General features: G+C 48.9%; 1 protein-coding gene across 1 annotated transcript in view; it reads left to right on the forward strand.

Moving 5' to 3' along the window:
* LOC128407190 (histone-lysine N-methyltransferase 2D-like) overlaps positions 1–27,365 on the forward strand; it is a 117,615-nt gene that overhangs the window by 83,154 nt on the left and 7,096 nt on the right. The window contains 12 exon segments of the mRNA XM_053375251.1: positions 509–652; positions 3,576–3,740; positions 10,793–10,949; positions 12,437–12,518; positions 13,842–14,017; positions 15,455–15,582; positions 16,667–16,802; positions 16,911–17,035; positions 19,409–20,561; positions 24,905–25,041; positions 25,875–26,005; positions 26,964–27,249. Coding sequence (XP_053231226.1) covers positions 509–652; positions 3,576–3,740; positions 10,793–10,949; positions 12,437–12,518; positions 13,842–14,017; positions 15,455–15,582; positions 16,667–16,802; positions 16,911–17,035; positions 19,409–20,561; positions 24,905–25,041; positions 25,875–26,005; positions 26,964–27,249 — 2,820 coding nt within the window.

A 27,365-nucleotide genomic window follows, 5' to 3' on the forward strand; every position in this document is an offset into this window, starting at 1 on the left:
CAGATAGTTGTTATTTCCTTGATATCTGATGGGAAGGCGTTCCACAGGGCGGGCGCCACTACCGAGAAGGCCCTCTGCCTGGTTCCCTGTAAACTCACTTCTCACGGTGAGGGAACTGCCAGAAGGCCCTCGGAACTGGACCTCAGTGTCCGGGCAAAACGATGGGGTTGGAGACACTCCTTCAGGTATACAGGGCCAAGGCCTTTTAGGGCTTTAAAGGTCAGCACCAACACTTTGAATTGAGCTCAGAAATGTACTGGGAGCCAGTGTAGGTCTTTCAGGGCCTACATTGCCATCAGTCTGGTATGGTCCATAATTTCTCCCCCTCACTGTGTGTATAGAGTGGATCAGCTCGGATTTGGAGGTGGATCTCTACTGGGAGCATTAGGAAGGGGATCTTGGATAACTCCAGGCACGGTAGGCGTCAGATCCCAGGCAGCAATGCAGAAATTCACTTTTCCTCTTGTCTTTTTTTCTCTCCTCTACCTTTTTGGGGTGTTCCCTGCAGGACGCGCTGGCAGCCAAGAAGCCCCCGCTGCCAAAGCCCAAGCGGTCCCAGAAAGCTGGGGAGCGAGTCGCCAACTCTCGCAAGAAGCTGCGCAAAGAGGACGGAGTGAAATCCAACGAGGCCCTGATGAAACAGCTCAAGCAGGTACTCTGCGCTATGCAGCTGCTGCGGGAGGGCTTGGTAGCCTTTAAAAAAATAAAATAAAATAACTGATTTATTGGTATTTATTCATAGATACAGTGGTACCTTGGTTCTCAAACTTAATCCGTTCCAGAAGTCTGTTCCAAAATAAAGGGGTTCCAAAACCAAGGCGTGCTCTCCTATATAAAGTAATGCAAAATGAATTAATCTGTTCCAGACTTTTAAAAACAACCCCTAAAACAGCAATTTAACATGAATTTTACTGTCTAACGAGACCATTGATCCATAAAATGAAAGCAATAATCAATGTACTGTACTATAAAGAAGACAGTATTGTAGATGATAAAAATTAAAATTATTTTTTTCTCTTACCTGCACTGTTGATAGTCATTGTTTGGATGGGGGGCTTTTATCCATTTCCGCAGTCACACAATCAATCAATCAGTAGCTGAAATGGATTCCACACAGTCACAAAAACAAATTAACCGAAAAAGCCTCAAAAACAAAAACGCAAATTAAATAGCAAAAACAAAAGCGCCAAACTTAATCCGTTCTGGAGGTCTGTTTGACTTCCGAAATGTTCGAAAACCAAGGCGCAGCTTCTGATTGGTGCAGACGCCCCGGAAACAATAGCCGACAGCCACATCGGATGTTCGGCTTTCAAAAAACGTTCGAAAACCGAAACACTTCTGGGTTTTCGGAGTTTGAGAACCAAGGTACCACTGTATGCGAAAATACCTGCCCATTACAAAGTGTCTTTTTGTAATATTCTAAGGTGAGACAGCTACTTAAGTCTATAAAAAAGAACAAAGTTGGAAAGAAGAAGAAAAACAAGAGAAGGATAGACCTTAAAAAAAAGAGAAGGGGAAAGAAAGGAAAAACTACAGAAGGAAAAGAGGAGAAGGGATTCTGGGAGGGCCATGTAGTCATTTATTAACCCCCTCCTGACTTTTTTCTGGGGTTCGCCTCTGGTTCTGCTGGAAAGAAAGGCAAGAGGGAGGGAGGGAGGGTTTTGACTCATGATTAGGATTAGAATTGAATCCAAGATGGCCAGAAAGAAGAAAATAAGCAAAGAGGACTTCGTAGAAGCAAAATATCCTTTTGGTCCGGTGTGGGGGGGGGACCTCAGCCCTGTAAGATGTTGCTGGTCTTGGGGCTTTCATCACCTCCAGCTAGCATGCAGTCAGGGATGATGGGAGATGTATTCTAACACCATCTGAAGGGCATGAGGCTCGCTCCCCCAGCCCTGTTTCATTTCTTACATTACATTTCATCTCACTTTATATTTGCATAACGCCTTTCTGTATTACTCTACACAAGGCGATTTACATGCTGAAGAAATGACAAAAGAGGCAGCAGATACCGCACGTCTAATAACAATTTGGTCTGATACAAAAAAAAAAAGGCCGCAATAAAAACATAACTTTAAGGGGGAAATTTATAATTTATCTTTAAAACCATTGTATAACAGCTAAATCTCTTAATCGGATTGGAATAACACTTGTAGTTTAATGGTGAATTTTTGGACAGAGTGGAGATGTAAAAGATTTGGATTATCATAAAAGACGCAGGAGGAAATGGTTAAGAACAGAACCCACAAAGGGAAGGAGAGAAGTCGAAGAGATTCTTTGGAATCTTGTTTTTATGTTGTATGTTGGATATGTGATTATAAAACTTCAATCTGAAAACCAAATAAATTTATAAAAACAAGCGTAACTTTAAAATAAGCAACTTTTATCAAATGAAGCACTATTCAACAATCTGTTAGAATATAATGGCAGACAGCAAAATTAAATACCAGCGGTTTCAATAAGCAGTTTTCACTTAACGGTGGCAATGAAGAATTGCTAAGCTATAATCAATAAAAATGATGGCCAGCCACAACGCATAAAATGTACAAAAAACACGTAAAAGGATCCAATTGAGAAACAAGGACACACAACTTATAAAATTATTTTTAAAAAATATATGTATATATATTCTTGCATGCATGGAGAGACAGGGCAGATCTGCCAAAATTCGTGTTCAATTAAAAGAGGTGTGGGGAAAGGAGACAACAGGGCTAGACAGACAGAAATATGGGAGAATTGTTCATTGAAAATGTTGTATATAAGAATAAAAGAAAATTATTAGAAATTAGTTTGGAGATGGTGTTTAACAGCCGTCAGATTAAATCAAATAAACAAGGAATATTCGGTGTTATGTTGGAGGGGATGCCAGGAAACTGTGAATTATATTCACATGTGGGGGTGTAAATATGTACAATTTTCCTGGCAAAGGATGCTTAAGGAAACAGCAGAAATCACTGGGTTAAAGCTGACCGAAAGTCCAGAGGTAGCATTATTATCAATTTACGATGGGGTGGGAGGTTTGCAGGCTATGAAGGACTTACTCACAAATTTATTGACAGCTGCATGAATTATTATAGCTAGGAAGTGTAAGGGGCAATCAGAATATAAAATGGAAGAATGGTATAAAGAGGTGTGGGATATAGCTATTAATGATCAATTAACATGTGCCATTAAGGTAAGATGGGGAACATGCAGGAGAAATGATTTTGAGGAGATATGGAAGGTGTTTGTAGAATTTGTACGGTTAAAACGGAAAGGGGTGAATCCATCGCAATTTTGGGAGGTTGGATAGTTACAATGGAATGATCTCGGTGGTTGGGTGCACATTTTTATTCTTATTTATTTATGATTATTGCTTTGTCAAAATAAAATAAAAAGGGGGGGAGAACTCTTCCTCCCCTCTCTGCGAGGGAAGCGGTTTGTGCGTAGACTCGGCATGCCCGGTGCAGCCAGATCTCTCTGGATCCCCTTGGGCCGGGGTCCGTAGGAGAAGACTTCTCCTTGCACAGGGATGTGCCGGTGCGTGAAACTGCCGACTGCCTTGACCCAGTTCTGTCTCTCCCGCCGCCTCTCAGGAGCTCTCCTTGCTGCCTCTGATGGAGCCTGTCATCACAGCCAACTTCAACCTCTTCCCCCCCTTTGGGAGCAGCCCGGTCAACGGCAAGAGCCAGCTGAAGGGCTCCTTTGGTAACGCCGCCTTGGACAGCATTCCGGACTATTACTCCCAGCTGCTCACCAAGGTAAGGACCGCCAGGCCCTGATCTCGTTTCGGCACACTTGGCAGGAGGTAGGGCTGCCTCGTCCTGGAGGGGAAGCCTCCCTGGGTGTCACCTCGAGCCGCCTTGTGCCAGTGCTTCCCTTCCCCGAAGGAAATGCGAGAGCTGGAAGAAAAGCACCTGTTAAAAGTGTGGTGTTTACTGTAACAATGTCATAGTGAATACCAGCACCTCTTCCAGAAGAAAAGCACTACTAGTAGTAGTAGTAGTAGTAGTACCTCTGGATGCGAACGGGATCCATTCCAGAGCCCTGTTCGCATCCTGAAGCGAACGCAACCCGCGTCTGCGCATACGCGGGTTGCGATTTGCCACTTCCGCACATGTGCGTGCTCCGTTACTTCCGGGTCGCTGCAGAGCGTAACCTGAAAACGCTCAACCTGAAGCATATTCAACCCAAGTAAGACTGTAATAGTAGTAGTAAATAAATAATTAAAATTAAAATTAAAATAATAAATTATTATTTATACCCCACCCATCTGGCTGGGTTTCCCCAGACCCTCTGGGCGGCTCCCAACAGAATATTAATAATAATTTTTTTAAAACGAGCAAACGTTAAAAACTTCCCTAAACGGGGCAGCCTTCAGATATCTTCTAAAAGTCAGATAGTTGTTTATTTTCTTGACAACTGATGGGAGGGCATTCCACAGGGCGGGCGCCACTCCCGAGAAGGCCCTCTTCCTAGGTCCCTGTAACCTCACATCTCGCAGTGAGGGAACCACCAGAAGGCCCTCGGCACTGGATCTCAGTGTCTGGGATGAACAATGGGAGTGGAGATGCTCCTTCAGGTATACTGGACCGAGGCTGTTTAGGGCTTTAAAGGTCAGCACCAACATTTTGAATTGTGCTTGGAATCATACTGGGAGCCAATGTAGGTCTTTCAGGACTGGTGTTATGTGGTCACGGTGGTCACTCCCAGCGACCCATCTAGCTGGTTGTCCCCCACCCCCTGTTCAGTGCATGAGAATTTCCAGGGTGACTGACAGAAGAGACAAGAACAACCAGAAATAATAAAACAGCTTAACGGCAATGATTACAGAGCCAAGGAAGGCAAGCTAATAAAACCACACTATGTAAAACTAGGTCGACTGCAGTTAAAAAGGTCTGGGGAATTAAAAATGTCTCCACGTCAAAGTAGGGGCCAGGCAGGCCTTCCCGGGGAGAGCACTCTTTGTCCATATAAGCCAAGTTGTTGAACAACTCTGGAAGCTGTGTTGACAGGCAGCCTATAAACCTTTTAGATATTGTGATGGGATGGTGAGCTGCTTGTGCGTAAAATCCTAGTCCCTCAGAGTTTGGCTAAGTCCACAAACCTCTGTCTCTGACGGAGCTCCTTAAGCATGGCTCCATCAGTCGCTCGTTGGATCGGACAGTGGGCGTTTACGGAACTTCTTCCAGCATAAAAGCTCCTTAACGGAAACGCGTCTTCTGGACTCTCGGCGTGACAGTTTCCGGCGAGGAGTGGGTGTCCCTACAGGAGGTCTTGAAACCTCCCCACTGTTTTCGCTTGAAGTGTCTCTGAGCCCTCCCTCCGACTCACTTTCCCTTGGAACTCCACTTCTCCCCCTGCTGGTCCCCTCCTCCGCTGAATGGTCTCTCTCACCCTCCATGAGCCCTTTCACCTCCTGCATCTCAGATGGCAGTTCCCTGACATCCACCTCCCCTCCAGGGCCCCCTTCACCCCCTTCCCTCCCCTCCTCTGCTGGAGGCGAGGGAGCAAAACCCCTGAAGGAACCTCCCTCATCTTCCGAAGTTTCGAACACTTCCCTCCACCTCTTGCTGTTTCCGGTTTCCAAGTACTCCTCCTCATCGGAGTCTGTTCCTCCTTCCAACTCCGATTCCCTGAATCCTTCCAGTTCCTCCTCATCGTCGGTGGTGCCAAAGTACTCCCTCCGGAACCTCGCTACTGGCTGAGGTTTCCTGGGGAACCTTTGGTGGAACGTTTCGATCAAGATCTCGTCACGGACCTCCTCTGCCGTCACCCAGGTGTTTTCCGACTCCGGTTCCCCTTCCCACGCGACCAAATACTCCACCTGATTACCCTTCCACCTGGAGTCGATGATTTCCGCCACATGGTTGCTGCTTTCCCTTTCTTCTATGGCTGGCCCCCGTGTGGATACCCCTTCACCTTCCCCCCTATATGGTGACAGTAATGACCTGTGGAATACTGGGTGCAGTTTCATGTGGTTCGGTAACCGGAGTCTGAAAGCCACTGGGTTGACCTGTTGGATGACCTCAAATGGTCCCAATCTTTTGGGTCTCAATTTCTTGCAACCCCCCTTGAACGGCAACCCTTGGGTTGATAGCCAGACCTGACTCCCCACCCTAATGGTTTCACCTTCCCTTCTGCTCTTGTCTGCCTGCCTCTTATATTCTTCTTTGGCCCTTTCTAAGTTGAGTTGGAGTTGACGATGGATCGCTTCCATTTCTTCTACAAAATGTTCAGCGGCCGGGACACTCCATCTCTCCCCTCCTCCCCCTGGAAACGCCCTGGGGTGGTACCCATAATTAGCCAAAAAGGGGCTCATCCCGGTGGACACATTCTCTGCATTATTGTAAGCAAATTCCGCTAGCGCCAACTTTTCGACCCAATCGTTCTCTCTGTCATTGACATAACACCTCAGGTATTGTTGGAGGATACCGTTTGCCCTCTCCGCCTGCCCATTGGTCTCAGGGTGCCTGGCGGTCGAAAAGTTGACCTCTACGTGCAACAAGCTCATAAGTTTCCTCCAGAATCTGGACGTGAACTGTTTCCCTCTGTCGGAGACCACCCTCAAGGGGGCGCCATGCAGCCTAAAAATATGTTCTACAAACAATTTCGCTGTCTCTTCCGCCGTGACTGCATGTGAGCAAGCTACAAAGTGACCCATCTTAGTTAACAGGTCTACTACGACTAGTATGGCGGTTTTCCCCTGGGATTTAGGCAGATCAGTCATAAAATCTATCGATACCGCCTCCCACGGTCGTTCTGGTGTGGGTAACGGTTCTAATAACCCCGCTGGTGCCCGCCTTTCTCCTTTGGCTCTCTGGCATTGGTCACACCTTCTCACATACTCCCGTACATCCTCCCTCACCTTGGGCCACCAAAACTCCCTGGTCACCAACCACATGGTCTTGTGTTGCCCAAAATGCCCCGCTGTGGGATTGTCGTGCAGCTGTTTGAGTACTCTCCCCCTCAATTCCCCTTCGGGTATATATAGAGCCCCTTTGTAATACAATGCCCCGTTTCTTTCTTCAAAACCTCCGGGGTCTTCTCCCTCTCTCCTTAAACCTCTGAGCTTATCCTGGGCATATTCATCATTTACCGTTCCCTCTACCAGTTCTCTTTGCCCCACCCAGGCCGCCCCACACACCCAGTGGTCCTCTGGGATAATATGTCTCTCTTCAGGCGCTCCCTCCCCCTCCAAATATTCAGGTTTGCGAGAGAGAGCGTCCGCTCTGATGTTTTCTGGACCTGGCACATAGCAGATTTCAAAATGGAATTTGGAGAACTCCTGGGCCCATCTCACTTGTCGTTGGTTGAGCACTCGTGCCGTTCTCCAATACTCCAAATTCTTGTGGTCCGTACACACTTGCACCTTATGCTGTGCGCCAATTAGTAAGTGTCTCCATCTCCGGAACGCTTCGTGAATGGCGAGTAGTTCTCGGTCATATACGGTGTAGTTCCTCTCGGATTTGTTCAGCTTACACGAAAAGAAGGCACACGGTCTCCATTCCGACTTATTGCTCCCTGGCTGAAGCAGCACTGCCCCCACCGCCCGGTCTGAGGCATCAGTTTCCACTCTCATGGGTTTTTGTAAATCCACATGCAGGAGCTGTTCTTCCGAAGCGAATGCCCTTTTCAATTCCTCAAATGCTTGCTCCGCCTCCGCCGTCCAAACGAATTTCTTCTTGCTGCTTAGACAGTCCGTGATGGGAGCCGTTAAGTGGGCAAAGTTCTTGATGAATTTACGGTAAAAGTTCCCAAACCCTAAGAACCTTTGCACATCCTTTTTCGTTTTCGGTGTCTTCCATTCCAGCACCGCCTGGACCTTGCCTGGATCCATGGCTAATCCCTTGTCTGATAAGCGGTACCCCAGGAATTCCACCTCCTTGGTGTGAAACTGACACTTCTCCAATTTCACCCACAGCTGGTTTGCTTGCAGCTGGCTCAGCACTTCCCTGACATCCTTTACATGCTGCTCCTCATTCTCTGAATATATCAGCACGTCATCGAGGAAGGCCACGCAATTCTTGTAGAGCAAAGGTCCCAGGACATGGTTCATGAGCGATTGAAAACAGGCGGAGCCTGATTGCAATCCGAATGGCATAACGAGATATTCAAAAGCCCCCAAAGGGGTGAACATGGTGGTTTTCCATTCATCCCCTTTCTTTATTCGTATCAGGTTGTATGCCCCTCTCAGGTCCAATTTCGTGAATATCTTTCCCTTCCTCACCCTGGTCAAAATGTCATCAATCCTGGGCATGGGGAAAGTCACTGGTTCTGACACGGCATTTAGCCGCCGGTAGTCCACTACAAGCCGGGGTTTATCCGTGTTTTTTTTGTCCACAAAAAACACTGGGCTCCCCCCCACCGCTCTGGACTCTCTGATGAAGCCCCTCTTCAGGTTTTTATCAATAAACTCCCTTAACTCCTGCATTTCCCTGTCTGACATGGCGTACAGCTTGCCCACGGGGAGCTGGGCCCCAGGGACCAGGTTAATTTGGCAGTCAAAGTCTCTATGCGGTGGTAGTTTATCTGCTTCCCTTTCGCTGAAGACCTTGCTCAGATCAGCGTATTGTTTGGGCACCTTCCCTTTGTCTGCCACTTCCGTCCCTGCTAGAAAGGCTTTTGCCCCTTCTGGCACCTTTCCCTCTCTGCAATGTTCCAGGCAATGTGCTGACCCAAAGGAGACCACTCTCTGATGCCAGCCCACTAGCGGGTCATGCAACGCTAGCCAGCTCATTCCCAAAATGACGGGAGCCCCTCCCAGGGTGGCCACATTGAACGCTATCCTTTCGGTGTGCCTGGCCACCCTCATAACCATTGGGACGGTCTGTAGGCTAACTTCTCCTCCCAACAGCTCCCTCCCATCGATCGTGGTCACCTGCAGGGGGTTGCTTAAAGGGAGTGTCTGTATCTGGTGTTCAGCTGCAAACTCCTTACTCATAAAATTACAGGAGCTGCCTGAGTCCAACAGCGCCTTTGTCTTTAGTGGGTATCCGTTTGCCAGCTCTAGCAACACCTCTATTACTAGGGCTGGTCTTGGAGGTTCCGGAGTGGGCACTTTTACTGCTCCTTGGCCTGGCTGCAGGCAGAGATAACATTTCTTGGCGCTCTTTCCCTCCTTCTTCCTCCCTTCACTGGGATTTGAAACTGCGCGCGCGCGCGCTGTTCCAACTTCCATCGGCTCTCCTGGCGGGAAACTTGGCTCTGGAATCTCTGGAATGCGGAAATCCCTCCAACGCTCTCCTTTCCCCTCCCGCTTCTCCAAGGCTCTTGCCTCCTGGCGCGCTCCAATGGTCAGCGCTGATTTGGTCAGCTGGTCCATGGACTCCGCCCTGGGCGCCCGGGAAAGTTCGTCTTTCACCGCCGAAGAAAGCCCTTCTTCAAAGAGCATTTGAATGGGTTCCGCCGATAGGTCCCATCCCAATTTATGTATCAACATTGTAAACTCAGTCCAGTACTCACGAACCAATCGGCTCCCCTGTTTGCAAGCCATCAATTGCCTGCGCACCAGTCCCTGTTCAATCTCGCTGGAAAACATCAAATCCATGGCGCGAAAAAACTTCCTCGTGTCCTTCAGCATTTCACTATTCCCTGCCATCAGGGGTCTAACCCAGTCTCTCGCCCCCCCTTCGAGATGGCCAATCACAAACGCCACTCGCGATGCCTCGTCGGGAAAGTCGTTAAACTGCAGCTCGAGAGCATACTGCATCTCTGTCCTAAAGGCTTGATAGTTCCTGGGGTCCCCCCCAAACTTCTGCACCAATCCTGGCATCTTTCTTGCTAGTGGGGCGCCTTTTGTCTTATCTGCATCCTGCGCCCTCCTTTCCTCTAGCCTCGCCGTTTGCAGCGCTAGCTGGAGCTCCAACACCCTGTACCTTTCTTCCAGGCTTGGACCCTCTCCAGCTCCTCCTGCTCCCCCGGCTCCGGCTGGGTTGCTCATGATGCCTCTCGCACAAGCTGCTTTCAGGGACTGTCCGATTGCTGTGATGGGATGGTGAGCTGCTTGTGCGTAAAATCCTAGTCCCTCAGAGTTTGGCTAAGTCCACAAACCTCTGTCTCTGACGGAGCTCCTTAAGCATGGCTCCATCAGTCGCTCGTTGGATCGGACAGTGGGCGTTTACGGAACTTCTTCCAGCATAAAAGCTCCTTAACGGAAACGCGTCTTCTGGACTCTCGGCGTGACAGTTTCCGGCGAGGAGTGGGTGTCCCTACAGGAGGTCTTGAAACCTCCCCACTGTTTTCGCTTGAAGTGTCTCTGAGCCCTCCCTCCGACTCACTTTCCCTTGGAACTCCACTTCTCCCCCTGCTGGTCCCCTCCTCCGCTGAATGGTCTCTCGCACCCTCCGTGAGCCCTTTCACCTCCTGCATCTCAGATGGCAGTTCCCTGACAGATATATTTAATGGTTTGTATAATTCACACTGTTTATAGGCTGCCCCATGACAAAAAGTTGTTAGGCTCCAGGCAAAAACGTTCCTTTTTAACCAGGACTTTGGTTGATCTGATTTACATCCTATGCCCTTTTAAAATGTGGTGTTTTTTGTGGGGGCTATTGAGTTGTTCTGTTTATTTTTATTAGGCATTTTGTGGTTTTATATCTTGATTTTATTCTGTGAACCGCTCTGAGACCTCCAGGTATAGGGCAGTATATAAATTAAGTTAATAAGAATAAGAATAATCCGGGTGGCTCCCCCCTCAAAAAAAGAAGCTGTTTATGGAAATATGGGTTTTGGCGAGGTGACCTAAAGCGCCTCAGGTTTGGGGGTGGGGTGGGGGCTCTGCTGGATACAGACTCCTCTGATCTCTTTCTAGAACAATATGAGCAACCCACCAACCCCACCTTCTTCGCTGCCTCCCACACCGCCCCCCTCGGTGCAGCAGAAGCTGGTGAACGGGGTCCTGTCTTCCGAGGAGCTGACAGAGCAGCCCAAGGAGCCGGTGCTGCCCCATGAGCATGAAGGGCAAAAGGGTAAGTTAGCCCCATGGCTGAGGAGAAGAGGTGCTCCCGGGTTCCGGAATGTTCCGAGAGAACCTCTGGCGCTCTTCAGCATCCTCGGAGCGCATATGCATGTAGGGCCCTGTTCTGATTTTGGATGGGAGGGGGGAGGCCCAGGTGGGCTGCTCCGAGCTTCCCAGTGGAAGTTAAAAGAAACCGGTGAGGCCAAAATGATTTGGGTTGAATTCATGATACATTCGTACCTCGGAAGTCGGAACGGAATCCATTCCGGAAGTCTTTTCGAGTTCCGAAAGCATTCGGAAACCAAAGCGCGGCTTCTGATTGGCTGCAGGAAGCGCCTGCAGCCAACCAGAAGCCCCGTTGGATGTCCGGGTTCCAAAGAACGTTCGCAAACCAGAACACTCACTTCCAAAATGTTTGAGAACTAAGTTGTTTGAAAACCAAGGTACGACTGTATTGATGGCTGCTGCCTTGTGGGCTACTAAGAGAGCGGCATTCATTGGCGCAGAGACTCTAAAGGGATGTTGTTGTTAAAGTCACATTTAAAACTACTTAGTTTTACTTAATGGTGGCTGCTGAGTCTTTTATACGTTTTAGGTGTTCAATATGTCTGGATTACCCATGTTTTATGTATTTTTTTTCTCTTTTATGATTTTATTGTCTAATTTATGCCAACAGAGGCTGAATGAATATAGGATATAGCTTTTAATGATAATGACATCTGTTATTAAGGGAAGGCGGGGAATATTCAGGAGAAATGATTTTGAGGAGATATGGAAGGTGTTTGTACAATCTGTACTGTTAAAATGGAAAGGGGTCAAACCATCACAAGAGTTGTTGAAATTTTGGGAGGCTGGATAGTTACAATGGAATGGTCTCGAGGAGCGGGGGTGCACATTTTTATTCTTATTTATTCTTATTACTTAGTTAAAAAAATTAAAAAATTATTTATTTTAAAAAAAACAGGGCTGAATGAATGAACTCTAAAAGGGTAGTGGAAAAAGTGTGTGGCAGCCAGCCACCAAAGCCGTTCCAGCTGCCAAGCTTGGGCTTGAAATGGATTTGAATTTGGATCAAGATAAAATTCGCCCAACTCAGTCGTATCTGGAATTGGACACCCGCCCACTTGAGGGCCTTGTCCCAAATGGGGAAATTTGTAGCCAGCCGATGTTTACCTGCATCCATGTGGGTCCATGTTCAGGCATGGACATATGGCTGCCTCCGTTAAGGGGTCTGGGATCACTCCTCCTCGTAGCAAGAGACAGATTATCTCCCAGAACCAGCCAGTCCTCTGCTTGGCCGATCTGATGTTAAGCAGCCTAAGAAGGGCAAGCGTTAAGTTTGGCCTGCGATAGGCTGCAACCCTCCGAGCCTCTTGCCCACAGCACGAGGCTGCAACAAGCTGGACTTGATCCAGCGAAGCCATGATTAGAATTCCACCCCCCTCCCTATAGCATCCTGACATGTTAAACCTTGAGTTTTCTGCCTCACGTTTGCAGACGCTCCCCCTGTGGAAGTGAAAAGCTTAGATCTCCTCGCAGCTCTGCCCACACCGCCACACAACCAGACCGAGGATGTCAGGTAAGGATGGAGCTGGAGGATGGAACCAACTTGACCACGGGGCGTCCTGAACCTCTGCTTCATGGGGTTTCCCCCCCAAATGGAAGCTATAGCATTAACTGTCGCATTTGGGAGAGGAGAAGCTTTTCCTCTCAGATCTAGCTTGGGTGAAGTTTTGTCGGGAAGTATGGAAGACTGATAATCTACCTCACCTGCGTTGCGTCACCTGCCTGGAGGGCACAAACTCCCATCTACCTCAACATGGATGTTGGGAATTGTTGTTTTCCCCCCAAATTTTTTTATTAATTTTCACAAAATTATAAACAAACAAAACAAACAAACAAACAAACATAAATCATAACCTTATTAAAGTTAGACTTATTAACATTGTTAAGTGACTTCCTCACTTCCCCTTGGTTGAATTTCCAGGCATATCCTTATAACGGCTTTCCAAGTCCTAATTCTTATAAACCTAACTTAGTTCAGGATGTTGGGAATTGTTGACCACCATGTTCAACTTCGAGCACTTACTGAAGACGTTTTTAAAATTCCAGCAGGCTTTTTAATAACTCTCCGATTTAATAGTTTTAACTCACTTTTAGTTTTTATTGCATTGGGTCTTTTGTACACCAGTTAAGAGACAGCTGTGGTTAAGCAGTATAAAGGGTTGAAATAAACAAAAATCAGACAAAAATTGTAGGCTTAGAAACAGTAGTTCAAAGAAGTATAGTTGGTCAGTGGTCCTTGTTTGCTCTGGGAGAAGCAGGAGGAGAAGGAGGATGATCATCATTACAGTGGTACCTCTAGTTACGAACTTACTTTGTTCCGGAGGTCCGTTTTTAACCTGAAACTGTTCTTAACTAGAGGCGTGCTTTCGCTAATGGGGCCGCTTGCTGCCGGCACACAATTTCCATTCTCATCCTGGGGCAAAGTTCTCAACTCGAGGTAACTCTTCCAGGTTAGCAGTTTGTAACCTGAGGCGCTTGTAACCTGAGGCGTTTGTAACTCGAGGTACCACTATATTCTTAATCTATAATCTCACATCATCCCTAGGACCCAGTGGTCAGGGATGATAGGAATTGTAGTCCCAAAACAGCTGAGGACCCAAGTTTGGGAAACCCTTGTATCTCATCTTCCTGGAATCGTGAGGATGGCTGGGGAACCTGTGGCCCTGGAGATGCATGATGGGAACTGTAGTCTGGTGGCATTTGGAGGGCCACAGGTCCCCCACCCCACCCCTGACCTAGGGTGTGGTTCAGGCTGGCTTACCGCAGTCCCACCTCTGTCAGAAGCCATGGCAACGGTGGCAGCACCGTTCTGAGGTCCCGCCCGATTTCCTTCCAGGATGGAGAGCGACGAGGAGAGCGACTCCCCCGACAGCATCGTCCCAGCCTCATCTCCCGAGAGTGTCCTGAGCGAAGAGGTGCCACGCTTTCCCTTGCTGTCGGGAGCCAAGCCGGAGGTGGAAGAGAGACCCCTCTCTCCAGTCATCCCCATCATCCCAAAAGCCAGCATCCCAGGTTTGTGGGGGACAGAGAAGATGTTCAAGGGAATGGGCTGCCGCAGCATCTAAACTCTGCCGCTGTCTTTGGAGGTCAGATGAAGAGCTTTATCCCAAAAGGCATGGACCACACTGCGAAACCACTAAACTACCCGCCCCCCCAGATTTGGCACTTGCCTTATCATCACTAGATTTGACCCCAAATTCTAGTTATTGCCCAGCGATGGAAGGAAACCTCTAATATGCCAGTAGAGGCTTGGGTTAATAATAATCTGGAGGTTTGCTTTCTCACATACCAGTGGCGACTAATCAAAGACATCTCCAAAAAAGATACCTTTGACACGATTTGGCCTCCTTTTCTTCACTTTTATTGAAGAAGGACAGGATATTTCAATGTCATCATCATCACAGAGGTGTCTGGGGGGAGGGTATATTGATTGAAAATGTCTAGTAAACCAGACCGGTAGTTGAGCTCCTATTGAGGATATTTGGCAAGGCAACATGACAGTGATGTGGGATGGAGGATTAGAGTGATCATTCTGTGATATTACGGCAGTGGACAAAGCTGTATTGTAACTTTTGAATAAATGTTTGAAAAAAACTGCTGCTGCTGTCCTAGGGAGAAGGTGCCCATAACTTTAGGTCAGGGAGAAGGAACCTGAGAGCCACATTCCTTCTTGGGCAGCCTTCCGGGGGCCGGATGCAGAAGTTGGGCAAAGCAACTGGTGAAACTTTGTACAACGGACCCGAGTCCAGGCAGGGAAATAAGGAACACTGTCCCACTGCAAGGGCACCCTGCAGCCAGGCAGAAGAGGATGAAGAAGGGGCACATAAAAATGTGTTCTGCCCTCAGGCCCGAGATTCCCCAGCCCTGCTTGATGCCTGAGGTCCCTTCTATGATTCTAGGCTCTCCAACGGCAGAAGTAGCTCTTCTCGGGTACTGTTGGCAACAGACATCTTGATTCTAAGAGGCAAACAGGGTCTGATTTGAGTGCTGGATTGCCCTGTGCTTTCTAAGGTGATAAAGGTAAAGGTAGAGGGACCCCTGGCCATTAGGTCCAGTCGTGGCTGACTCTGGGGTTGTGGCGCTCATCTCGCTTTATTGGCCGAGGGAGCCGGCGTACAGCTTCCGGGTCATGTGGCCAGCATGACGATAAGCCGCTTCTGGCGAACCAGAGCAGTACACGGAAACACCGTTTACCTTCCCGCTGGAGTGGTACCTATTTATCTACTTGCACTTTGAACTGCTAGGTTGGCAGGAGCAGGGACTGAGCAACGGGAGCTCACCCCGTTGCGGGGATTCGAACCGCCAACCTTCTGATCTGCAAGTTCTAGGCTCTGTAGTTTAACCCACAGCGCCACCCGCGTCCTTTTCTAAGGTGATACAAAGTGCTAATTATACTTGTGTGTGTGTTTGGCTCTTGCCATTGTCTCCCCCTTGCCTCCCGCTTCTCAGCTTTCCCAGATGCCAAGCCTTATGGGACCTTGGAGCAAGCGGGAAAGGGGACTCCAGGCACGTCCTGGGAGAAAGCCAAGGGCAGCGAGGTCTCTGTCATGCTCACTGTCTCTGCAGCTGCCGCCAAGGTAGGGAGCCACCACAGAAAAGCCCCCCGTTTCAGGGGTGATAAATATTCTGACGTGGTGGTGCCTTTTACCACATCTTGTTTCTCATACGGCAGGACTAATGTCTGGATGGGGGGCGGAGTCTTGAAGTTTTCGTGCGCAGGCAAACCTAGCCAGACATTTAATTTTATTAGGTGTACTGCTGGTTTTTATCGATACATTGATAATTTTGGGGGGGGGGTTATGTGCTGAATGTCTTGTGCTGCTACTTTAAAAATGAATATTTAATGTGAATGGCTTGGAGGTTCTTTTAATTAAGCAGCAAATCTTGCTAAATAAAAAATAAATTTCTGGAGAGCCACTGGATAAGTTGTTTGGACGCAAAGGCAGAGCTGGGATAAACCGTGTTGATTGGTTTCCCAGCAGTCAGAGCCGAGCAGTAAATTTCTCCCCAGTTTTCAACACTGACATTGAATTTGCACATGTTACGTGGAGACTGCAGCACATGTGTTTGCGCCAGCAGTCCCCACCAGATCGCATGCAAGAGATCTGCAACTTTCCTTCTTGCATCCCCTTCCACCTCAGACAATATGCTGATACACAATTCAGGTTTTCAGCTGCGAGTCACTGAGGAGAGATTGAATGATACACTAGCAGCGTGAGACTTACATCCAGAAGCAAAACATAGGAATGTGATAAACTGCATTGTGACAAAACATTGTTCTGTCTTGCTCAGCTTTGTCTACACCAGTGTTTGCAAAACTTGGCCCTCCAGCTGTTTTTGGACTACAACTCCCATCATCCCTGACTACTGGTCCCGGTAGCTGGGGATGGTGGGAGTTGTAGTCCAAAAACAGCTGGAGGGCTGGCAGTGGCTCCCAGACTGCAGATGCTGACAGTCCTTACCCGGGATTGAGTTTGGGATTGAAGTTTAAGGGAAGGCTCGGCTGAATCTTTCTCAGTCCACTGTCTGGGACGCTGAAGCAATGGTGTGCAGTGGTGGTTGTGCAAAATGCGGCTTGTGAGTAGGTGAGCTTACCCCACAGAGGTTTTGGGCAGTTCGGCTGCCCGCCGCTCCTTCCTGACTCTTCCCATGTTCCCCCAGAACCTGAACGGTGTCATGGTGGCAGTGGCAGAGCTGTTGAGCATGAAGATCCCCAGTTCTTACGAAGTGCTGTTTCCGGACAGCCCCATGCGGGCTGCTGCCAGCGAGCCCAGAAAAGTCGATGCTGACGCGCAGGGTAAGTAGCCGAACTTCAGGAGATTGTGGACGCATATGTGCACTCGAGGTTTCTGTGCCCCAGGCTGTAAGTACCTGTTTAAAAGGTCCCCCCCCCCTTTCCCCTTAGGCAAAGAGAAGCCAGCGGCTCCCAAGGGCCCCGAAGGAGGGCCAGAATGGCTGAAGCAGTTTGATGCAATGCTGCCTGGCTACAGTCTCAAGAACGAGCTGGACATCTTGACGCTGCTCAAACAGGTGGGAAAGGGTCGGGGGTGGGAGATTTCCCAGAATGCTTTTCTCCCTATGCACTTGGCAGGTTTGACCACTGGATGATGATGAATTAAATTTGTATACTGCCCTATACCTGCAGGTCTCAGGGCGGTTCATAGCATAAAACCACAATATGAAAACACAAAATACATTACCAGAACAGAAACCAGAACAGAAATCAGGGGGATTAGCTGGAGGTCTTGGCACAACGCCCCTTCCGGTGTCATTTCTCTTCATCTTCCCCTCCCTCCTTTTAAATTCTGTCTCATTCTGCATTTTTTTCCAATACCACCTCTCTCTCTTTTTAATCTTCCTTTAGCTTTGGGAAGGTATAGTAACTGGGGCCTAGGTTCCTACCTGCCCCAGTACCCCATAGGTGTCTTGGAAAGTGGAAGAGAAAGAAACTGGGGGTGGGGCGGGAGAAGAGGACTACAGTGGTACCTCGGGTTACAGACGCTTCAGGTTACAGACTCCGCTAACCCAGAAATAGTACCTCGGGTTAAGAACTTTGCTTCAGGATGAGAACGGAAAACGCGCAGCAGCGGCAGTGGGAGCCCCATTAGCTAAAGTGGTATCTCAGGTTAAGAACAGTTTCAGGTTAAGAACAGACCTCCAGAATGAATTAAGTTCTTAACCCGAGGTACCACAGTGGTACCTCTGGTGACGTACTTAATTTGTTCCGTTCTTAACCTGAAGCACCACTCTAGCTAATGGGGCCTGCCACGCCGCCGTACGATTTCTGTTCTCATCCTGAAGCAAAGTTCTTAACCCAAGGTACTATTTCTGGGTTAGCGGAGTCTGTAACCTGAAGCGTATGTAACCCGAGGTACCACTGTACGCACATATTTCCCCCCATCTCAAACACCAGGACTTAAGGGCTGTAACAATTACCTGTGGAATGAGGACAATGTTGATCCACCTCAGCTTGCCTTTCAAAACATCCAATTTGCTCTAGCAATCCATAATTCCAGTGATACGCCTGATTTAAAGTTCTAACACTATTCCCTGTGTGAGTGTACACCCCTCCCTCGCTGAGCTGCATTTGCTTTTCCCTAATGATCCGCCTGTGGCTGATCCACTCCCCCAGCTCTGTAGAAACGAAGGAAGCAACGGATGCACTGTTGATCAGCTGTTGGCAAAGTGGCACAGGTGTAATAATGGAGGAGAAGCACCTGTATGGCATCTGCAAAGGGTGCAGCTGTGGCCGTGTCTCTAGTGCCAAGCTGTATGGGCAATCTATCCGGAAGATAAATTGTATTTTGAGGAGTTAGTGATCTGACACGGTTGCTCTTCCTGCCTCTGTTCCTTCCCTGCCTCTTGTTAAATTCTTTGATGGCATGAATGTCCTGATCAGTTGGGAGGAAGTGCAGGGTACCTTCTTTGATATTGGGCATTGTTTTGAGAAAGTGAGGCATTGGGACGTGGGTGGCGCTGTGGTCTAAACCACAGAGCCTAGGGCTTGCCGATCGGAAGGTCGCGGTTCAAATCCCCGCGACGGGGTGAGCTCCCGTTGTTCGGTCCCTGCTCCTGCCCACCTAGCAGTTCAGAAGCATGTCAAAGTGCAGGTAGATAAATAGGTACCGCTCTGGCGGGAAGGTAAATGGCATTTCCGTGCGCTGCTCTGGTTCGCCAGTAGTGGCTTAGTCATGCTGGCCACATGACCCAGAAGCTGTACGCCGGCTCCCTCGGGCGTAAAGGGAGATGAGTGCACAACCTCAGAGTCGTCCGCGACTGGACCTAATGGTCAGGCATACCTTTACCTTTACCTTTTTAGCCAGTCGGGCAAGCCACACAGGCTAGCTATCTATAAATTGGATGGTTGTGGGCAGAGTTTTAGATAGAAGCTCGTGCACAGACTGATCGGCTGTGGGGCCGTGCAAACTGAGGCTACCTGGGGGAGTCACTTTGCCACCATTTGAGGGCTTTCAAGTGGCAGATTGAAGTGCTTGCTTGGTATGTATGTATCTATTGCTTGCTGCTTAGAATAAAATCTTTAATCATCTAACCCACTTGTGTTTTGTATAACAATCGTACCTTGGTTTTCAAACAGCCTAGTTCTCGAATGCTTTGGCTCCCAAACGATCGAAACCCAGAAGTGAGTGTTCTGGTTTTCGAACGTTCTTTTGGAAGCTGAACGTCCGATGGGGCTTCCGATTGGCTGCGGGAGCTTCCTGCAGCCAATCGGAAGCCGCGCTTTGGTTTTCGAACACTTTGGAAGTCGGTTTGACTTCCAAGGTACGGCTGTACTTCTGAATCTCATTTTAAAAGAACCACCTTGCATTTGGCACGACACAGGCCTACTGGTTTGCAGCCTGAGACCACCGCCTCTCAAAATGCTTTTTCCTTTCTCTCTTCCAGGAGAGTCCCACCCCGGAAAAGGCCGCCCAGCACTGCTACATCAACAACGTTGCCAACTTGGATGTGCGGCAGCTGCTGACCCTTCCCGAGGAACCCTCTCCGCCCCTCTCCCCGTTTGCACCCTCCCCGCCCAGCCCCCCCAGGGTCCCCGAGCCGGTCCCCGAGCCTGAAGCGCCGCCCTTGCCCGCTCCATCACCTCCGCCGCCCCCGCCCTCCTCCCCCAAGGAGGAAGCCCCCCAGTCCCCGCCCAAAGCCAAGCCCCGCTCGCGGCCCCTGGAAGACGGCGAGGAGAACAAGCCGCGCCTGAAGAAGTGGAAGGGGGTGCGCTGGAAACGGCTGCGCTTCCTCATCACCATCCAGAAGGGCGGCGCCAAGCGGGACGGGGACCGGGAGATCGCGGACTTCGTCGAGCGCCTGGCTGCCACCCTGCGCCCCGACAAAGTGCCGCGGGACTTGCGGAAGTGCTGCTTCTGCCACGAGGAGGGCGACGGCGCTACCGACGGGCCGGCGCGCCTGCTCAACCTGGACCTGGACCTTTGGGTGCACCTCAACTGCGCCCTGTGGTCCACGGAGGTCTATGAGACCCAGGGAGGGGCGCTCATCAACGTGGAGGTGGCGCTGCACCGGGGCTTGCTCACCAAGTGCACCCTCTGCCAGAAGACGGGCGCCACCAACAGCTGCAACCGCATCCGCTGCCCCAACGTCTACCACTTCGCCTGCGCGATCCGGGCCAAGTGCATGTTCTTCAAGGACAAGACCATGCTCTGCCCCATGCACAAGCTCAAGGGCCCCTGCGACCAGGAGCTGAGCACCTTCACCGTCTTCCGGCGCGTCTACATCGAGCGCGACGAGGTCAAGCAGATCGCCAGCATCATCCAGCGAGGCGAGCGCCTCCACATGTTCCGGGTGGGGGGCCTCGTCTTCCACGCCATCGGGCAGCTGCTGCCCCACCAGATGGCCGACTTCCACAGCGTCACGGCGCTCTACCCGGTGGGCTACGAGGCCACCCGCATCTACTGGAGCCTGCGCACCAACAACCGGCGCTGCTGCTACCGCTGCACCATCTGCGAGAACAACGGCCGGCCGGAGTTTGTGGTGCAAGTCATGGAGCAGGGCTTGGAGGACTTGGTCTTCACGGACTCCTCGCCGCAGGGTAGGGGTCTGCTCAGTCCTCTCGCTGTCGAGAGCAACCGCCAGGTCCGTTTCTCCGGAAAGATAGCTAGAATTCTGGATGCCGGGCTGAAGTGAGCTTCTGGCGCGCCAGGGATGCCATTCCTCTGCCCAGAAATGCGTTGCGCAAACAGTGTTGGCTTTGCGTCCGTCAGCCTCCTCTCAATGCATCTTTCCTGCTTTGTCAAGCTTCAGGGTTTAGAAATTAGAGAGCAGTTCATTGTGTATATAACTATAGGTAGGATAGTGGGCAAAAGGAAGCAGAGCAGCATACCCCGTCTGCAAAAACTGCCATCTCCAAATTTTAATTTTTGAGGACACGCAGGATCCAGCGAGGTCCAAATGCCCTCTCTCTTGTTAAATTCAAGGTGAAAAAGTATGTATAGAAATAAGCCTTTTCTCCCCCCAATCTGCATCCTGTATCTCAAAAATCCATAGCACGTGACACACAGGCTGCGTCTTAAATATTTTTCACCCAAACTCCAAAATCAGGCAGTCAAACCTTAAACACAACAGACTTTTATAATACCAGCATTTTACAGGTAGATCCGTTGGCCAGAGAGGGAGGTGTTGCGCAGCTATAGACTCACACAGCCTGAAATGTAGCGAGGTGGGAATTGCCCCTCCTCACTCCAAATGCCACTGTCCAGCAGCACTGTAACTTATTGTCACGGCGCTGTCAGACATTAGATCTTTATTGTCAAAAGCACCAAGTTAGGGAACGACATGTCCATCAGCCCTGCGTCTCTCAGGTATTCTAAGTGTGCACCCAATGAGGCAGCTGCCGCAACAGAGAGACCCCGCCCCGAACCTCAGCATATGTATCTTCCCCACCTGAGCAGTGCACAAGCAGGCAGAGACTATGCCTGTGTGTAACCTGTTTCTGCTCCTCCCTCTTCAGTCCTCTGGTCCTGGGAGCCAGTGGAGCCAGAGAGGTTCTCCCCCAGATCAATGATTCCTTCTTCCATCAGTCTCCAACCACCCTTCTCCCGATGCCCACTCATCAATGGCCAGCCAGTCCTATTATTATTATTATTATTATTATTATTATTATTATTATTATTATTAGTGGAATACGCTACATAAACGAGCATGCCCACTTTTTAAAAATGGCATATTAAAAGATGATTCATTTTTCATATTCACTGGAGCCATGTATCGGAGCACAAGCTTAAAGGTCCAGGCTTCCTTCACTGGGACCTCCAGGAAGAACTGGGGAATGGATCCTGCCTGAAACCACGGAGAGCCACTGCAGTTCAGGGTAGACAGTGCTGAGCTAGATGGAGCTCAGTATAAGGAAGCTTTCCATGGGCATATGAGTTTCTAGGAATGGAAGATGGAGCTGTTGTACTCTGTTCCTGCTTGTAGGCTTTCTTAACGGCCATCGGGTTGACTGCTGTGAGAGCGGGATGTTGGACCAGATTGGCTTTTTGTCTGACCTATCTTACGTTACAACAGAAGATCTTACATTTTTAGTATTAAGAGGACGGACCAGGGCAGCATAAAGTGGTGTAGAGCCAGTGGAGGAAAATACAGAGAAACCTTGCGGCAGGCCCACTGTTAGCCAAGTGCCCAGGAACTTAGGATAATCTTTGTCATTGTCCCATACAGAACAACGAAATTGAAAAAATCTACATCAGACATTCAAAACCAACAAGCCTGCTTTCCCAGCCTGGTTAACCCCCTAAAAACTCTGATACCCCATAATTAAATACAATATACTCGCACAGAGACTACCTTACACTACGTTTAAAACCAAAATCGCATTTGGATAAAAGCTTTCTTTTTTTTAAAGAAATATTTATTAAAGTTTTACAAAAACAGAAATACAAAAACACATAATAAAATAAAAAATAAAAATAAAAGCACAGAAAAAATAAGAAAAATTAAGCAAATTAAGTCCAATTGTTCCTTTTTCAATAAATGAAAGACTTTCTTCCTCTTCTCCGGGGAGTTAAGTCCATGAATGTTCCAACTTAAAAATTGCAGAGACATGGTGTGCTTATTCTATTCTCCTCCAACTGCTCCCAAAAGTTCTTCTTTTTCTGACGGTGGTATCACTTTTTTTTGTTTGTCCAATCCCAAAGGTGGTGGTACTATGTCTAGTACTCCTGATCTTAAGGCTCTTAGCTCTTCTAGAGCTTCTTTTTGCAGGTCTTCTTCGTGGTCTCTCAAAAATTTTCCCTTGTCTTCCACTGATCTTATTTTAAACTTTTTCCCTTTAAAGGTAAAAGATAGTCCCTGAGGGAATTCCCACCTAAAAGCAATTCCGTTTCTTCTCAGTAGGGCCACCAGATCTCCGTAGTTGGTTCTAAGATTCAATAGATGTTTCGGAATATCCTTAAAAATCTCAACTCTCGAATCGTTAATTTCCAAAGTCTTCTGGAAGTGCGCACTCAATATTTTGTCTCTCTCTTCTTTCGTTCGAAGGGTCACCAAACAGTCTCTCACCCTGTTTTTCCTCCCTCCTCTTCTGAGTCTGAACGCACTTACTATCTTAAAGTCTTGCTCTACCTCCAAATTCCAAAATTTTCCAAATTCCTGTGTAAGGTAGTCACTTAGATTATCTTTTTCAAGTTCCGGTACTGCCCTGATCCTCAGATTGGTCTGTTTCTCCCTCAGTTCAATCATAGACAGAAGTGACTGGTGGTCCCCAATCTGCTTGCGCATCGGTTTTATTTCTTCCTCTACAGCCACTGCTTTTTCTTTTGCTTCCTCAGCTATTTTTCGATTAGACGCAGATTCTTCCAGCAGTTTTTCAATAGATTCTGTATTGGAATTCACTTTCTGTCCCAGATTATTAATGCTGGCAGTATTCCGGTCTATTTTAGTTGATTGTTCAGTAACTTGTTTGCTTAGGCCTTCCAATTTTTCATAGATTTTATTTAACACTGAAGTAAAATCCCCTTCTGAAGCCATTTCCTTTGACCCAGCTTGTGCAAAATCTTCCCCCTGTGTCACAGGAGGGCCGGGAACAGATGATCTACGTTGCTGGGAAACTGTGCTGGGCTGCTGTACTCTAGCCTTGCCCGATCTTGTTGTCCTTTCAGTCATCACACTTTTGTCTATGAATCAAGGTCGATCCCACGGTCAAATCTTGCTGTGGAAAACCCCCAAAGTCAAGGATGGAAAATTCCCCCAGCTGGATGTACAATTTCAATGTTCCTCTAGGGGGACACTGTAACAGTCATTAAAGTTAAAATAAAGAATCTTTTCCTGCTTTCCAAAGTCCCCCTCCAGAAAGCAAGCAACAGTTTCAATTCCAGAGAAGACCTTCAACAAGTATCACCTTTGCAGAGTTAACCATTACAAAGTTACAATGTCTATAAATAGTGCAACTCTCAGTGCAACAATTCTAGTAAACCTGGCAGTCCGTTCCCAGGAGTTAGGTAATTGTCTCTATTTTATCCACAAATGGAAGAGTCACTTTTCCCTCTTCCCCCCCCTCTCCTGTCCTGGGGGGGGGGGAGTTCTTTTGCTTTGATGTTCAGATTTGGAGCTTTTAAATCACCGCTCTCCAGGTTTTAGCTTAAAGAGTCTTTGCTTTGAACTATATACAGAAACGGAAGGCGGACTTCCTGGTTACACCTTCCCGCTTCAGTGCCAAATTTATCCTTTTTTTCTCCTCCTTTAAGTCTCAATTTTTAACTTCACCTACTCACGGGTAGTTGTTTTGCAGCCGAATTGTCACAGGAAAAAGGTCAGCGCTCTCCGGCAACAGCTGTGCGGCTTCACCCCACGGAAGGAGCGATCGACTCTCAGCACGGCGCCAAACTCCCGTTACGCTCCGGAGCCCCTTGCGGGGTCCCTTTGCTGATCCGGGGGGCGCTACCGGTGCCCGCCGAGTCCCACGTTCACAGGCTTCTCCTGCCTGTGATTTTTGTAAGGGTCTCCGCTTCACCGTAGCGGACAGACCCAGTTTACGTGGAGCTTCCCCCTCTGAGCTAGAAGGAGACCGCCATTGCCGTTGGCGCCGCCTCTGGAAGTCTCTGGATAAAAACTTTCTCAGGCGGCTAGTCCTAGTCTTTATAACCCTGTACCTTCTTCCAGAAGGCAGAAGCTGAAAGATATCATTTCCGGGGTGCGTACTATCCTGCACTATCTTTTAGGCTGCCGGCAAACAAGGAACAGTTACCAGATATTGCCACGTATTCTGCATTTTGCATAGTTTCTTGAAGTCACTTGGAAGTCGCAGGGTTAGATGACTGCAATAAGGCAAGACGTTTTGATAAGTTTGCAGCCCGGGTTGCCCGCACACCAGATAGGTTGTCCGTCTTCTCGGGCAGGTTTTTAAAATTATCCTTCTTTGCTCTTCTTTGGTTACAGCGGTATGGAACCGAATCATCGAACCGGTGGCCTTGATGCGCAAGGAAGCGGACATGCTGCGGCTCTTCCCTGAATATCTCAAGGGAGAAGAGCTCTTTGGCTTGACGGTGCACGCTGTGCTGCGAATCGCAGAGTCTGTATGTATCAAACACGAGGAACCGGAACCCTGGTGTTTTGGTGGTGGTGGAGGTAGTAGGGTGGGGGAGGGGCTTCCCATGAGTTGGGTTCCAGGGGGGTGGGGGAGGTTAAATCCAAGTTACACATCTGTCCACAGAACTGCTGGTCTGCACCTCTTGAACCTAAAGCTGCGATGAGCTCTGGTATTAGTTGTGCCGACCTTGCTGTACAGCAGCGTTTCCCAAACTTGGGTCTCAAGCTGCTTTTGGACTACAACTCCCATCATCCCTACCTAGCAAGACCAACTGCCAGGGATGATGGGAATTGTAGTCCGAAAACAGCCAGAGACCCAAATTTGGGAAACGCTGCTGTAGTCTCCTTTATATATATATATATAACTGGTTGAATTTTTTAATGCATTTGAATGGATTTGCACTAGGAACCCCGTAAATGTTCTAGTTACAGGTAAGTAGCCGTGTTGGTTTGCTGTAGTCGAAACAAAACAAAAAAAATTCCTTCCAGTAGCACCTTAGAGGCCAACTATTCCCACCACCCTTCTGAGTAATACCCCTCCCCACCCTCACACTATATATAAGAGGGGTCTGGTGACTTCTGTTTCAGTGTATCTGAAGAAGTGTGCATGCACACGAAAACTCATACCAATAACAAACTTAGTTGGTCTCTAAGGTGCTACTGGAGGGAATTTTTAAAAATTTCGTTTCCCCTTAAATGTGTTTGGGTTTGGTTTTTCTTTCGGGACGGGGTGGACTGGGCTGTGTCAGCACCGTGTTCCGGGTGGTGAAGGTGTGCCTGTAACATGAGGATGTGAGAAATGGGTCCCTTTCCTTCCCAGCTGCCTGGTGTTGAGAGCTGCCAGAACTACATGTTCCGCTATGGGCGCCACCCACTCATGGAGCTTCCACTCATGATCAACCCCACTGGCTGCGCCCGGTCGGAGCCCAAAATCCTCACGCACTACAAACGGTGAGCAGAACGGACCCCAGACATCACTTGCTGGGTGGACAACACAGGCCTCTCTTGAGACAGCAGCACAAAGCTAAATAAATTTATTATTTATTGAATTTATATACCAACCTATACCCAGAGGCCTTAGGGCGGTTCACAGAATAAAATCAAAATGTAAAATACAGAATCAAAATAAAAGCAACAACCCAAGAACACCCCTCCCACAATAAAACCACATTTGAAAAGGGCATAGGATGTCAATTGGATCAACCTGGTTAAAAAGGAACGTTTTTGCCTGGCACCTAAAGGTGTATAATGCAGGCACCAGGCGAACTTTCCTGGGGAGAGCATTCCACAGACGGGGGCCACTGCAGAGAAGGCCCGTCCTTGTGTTGCCACTCTCCGGACCTCTCAAGGAGGAGGCACACACAGAAGGGCCTCAGAAGATGATCTCAGGGTCTGGATAGGTTCATATGGAAAGAGGCGGTCTTTGAGGTATTGCGGTCCTGAGCCATTTAAGGCTTTATCGGTCAAAACCAGCACTTTGAATTGGGCCTGTAAACACATTGGTAGCCAGTGCAGTCGGACCAGGATTGGTGCGATATGCTCAAACCGTATTGCTCTGGTGAATTCTGCAGCAGCTGAAGTTTCCAAACCATCTTCAGAGACAGCCCTACGTATAACGCATTGCAGTAATCTAACCTTGAGGTTACCAGAGCATAGGCAGCAGCAGTTAGGCCATCCCTGTCCAGATAGGGGCGTAGCTGGGCCACCAGCCGAAGCTGATGGAAGGCACTGTGCACCACTGAGGCCACCTGAGCCTCGAGTGACAGCAAAGGATTCCTGACATCCAGTTAAAAAAGGATGGGGGGATGTGAAAGGCCTCAGATTTGAGGCTTTGGACAGCTGCTTGCTTCCTTTGCAGGGGGTTTGACGTTGACCTCTTTTCTCCTTCCCTGCCCCATGCCTTTTGAAGGCCCCACACTCTGAACAGCACCAGCATGTCCAAGGCCTACCAGAGCACGTTCACAGGCGAAACCAACACACCATACAGCAAGCAGTTTGTGCACTCCAAGTCCTCCCAGTACCGCCGCCTCAAGACGGAATGGAAGAACAACGTCTATCTGGCCCGCTCCCGCATCCAAGGGCTCGGACTCTACGCTGCCAAGGATCTAGAGAAGCACACGATGGTCATTGAGTACATTGGCACCATCATCCGCAACGAGGTGGCCAACCGGCGAGAGAAGATCTACGAGGAGCAGGTGGGGGAAGAAGCGAGACCTTGGGCGGAGAGAGATGCGGGTGGAAACGTCCCGCCCTCTAGCCAGTGGCTGGGGTTCTTGCCTTGGGGGGACTGGAAGAGGGACTGAGGCTTAAA

The sequence above is a fragment of the Podarcis raffonei genome, chromosome 2 (assembly GCF_027172205.1).
Source record: "Podarcis raffonei isolate rPodRaf1 chromosome 2, rPodRaf1.pri, whole genome shotgun sequence".
In the NCBI taxonomy this organism is placed as follows: Eukaryota; Metazoa; Chordata; class Lepidosauria; order Squamata; family Lacertidae; genus Podarcis; species Podarcis raffonei.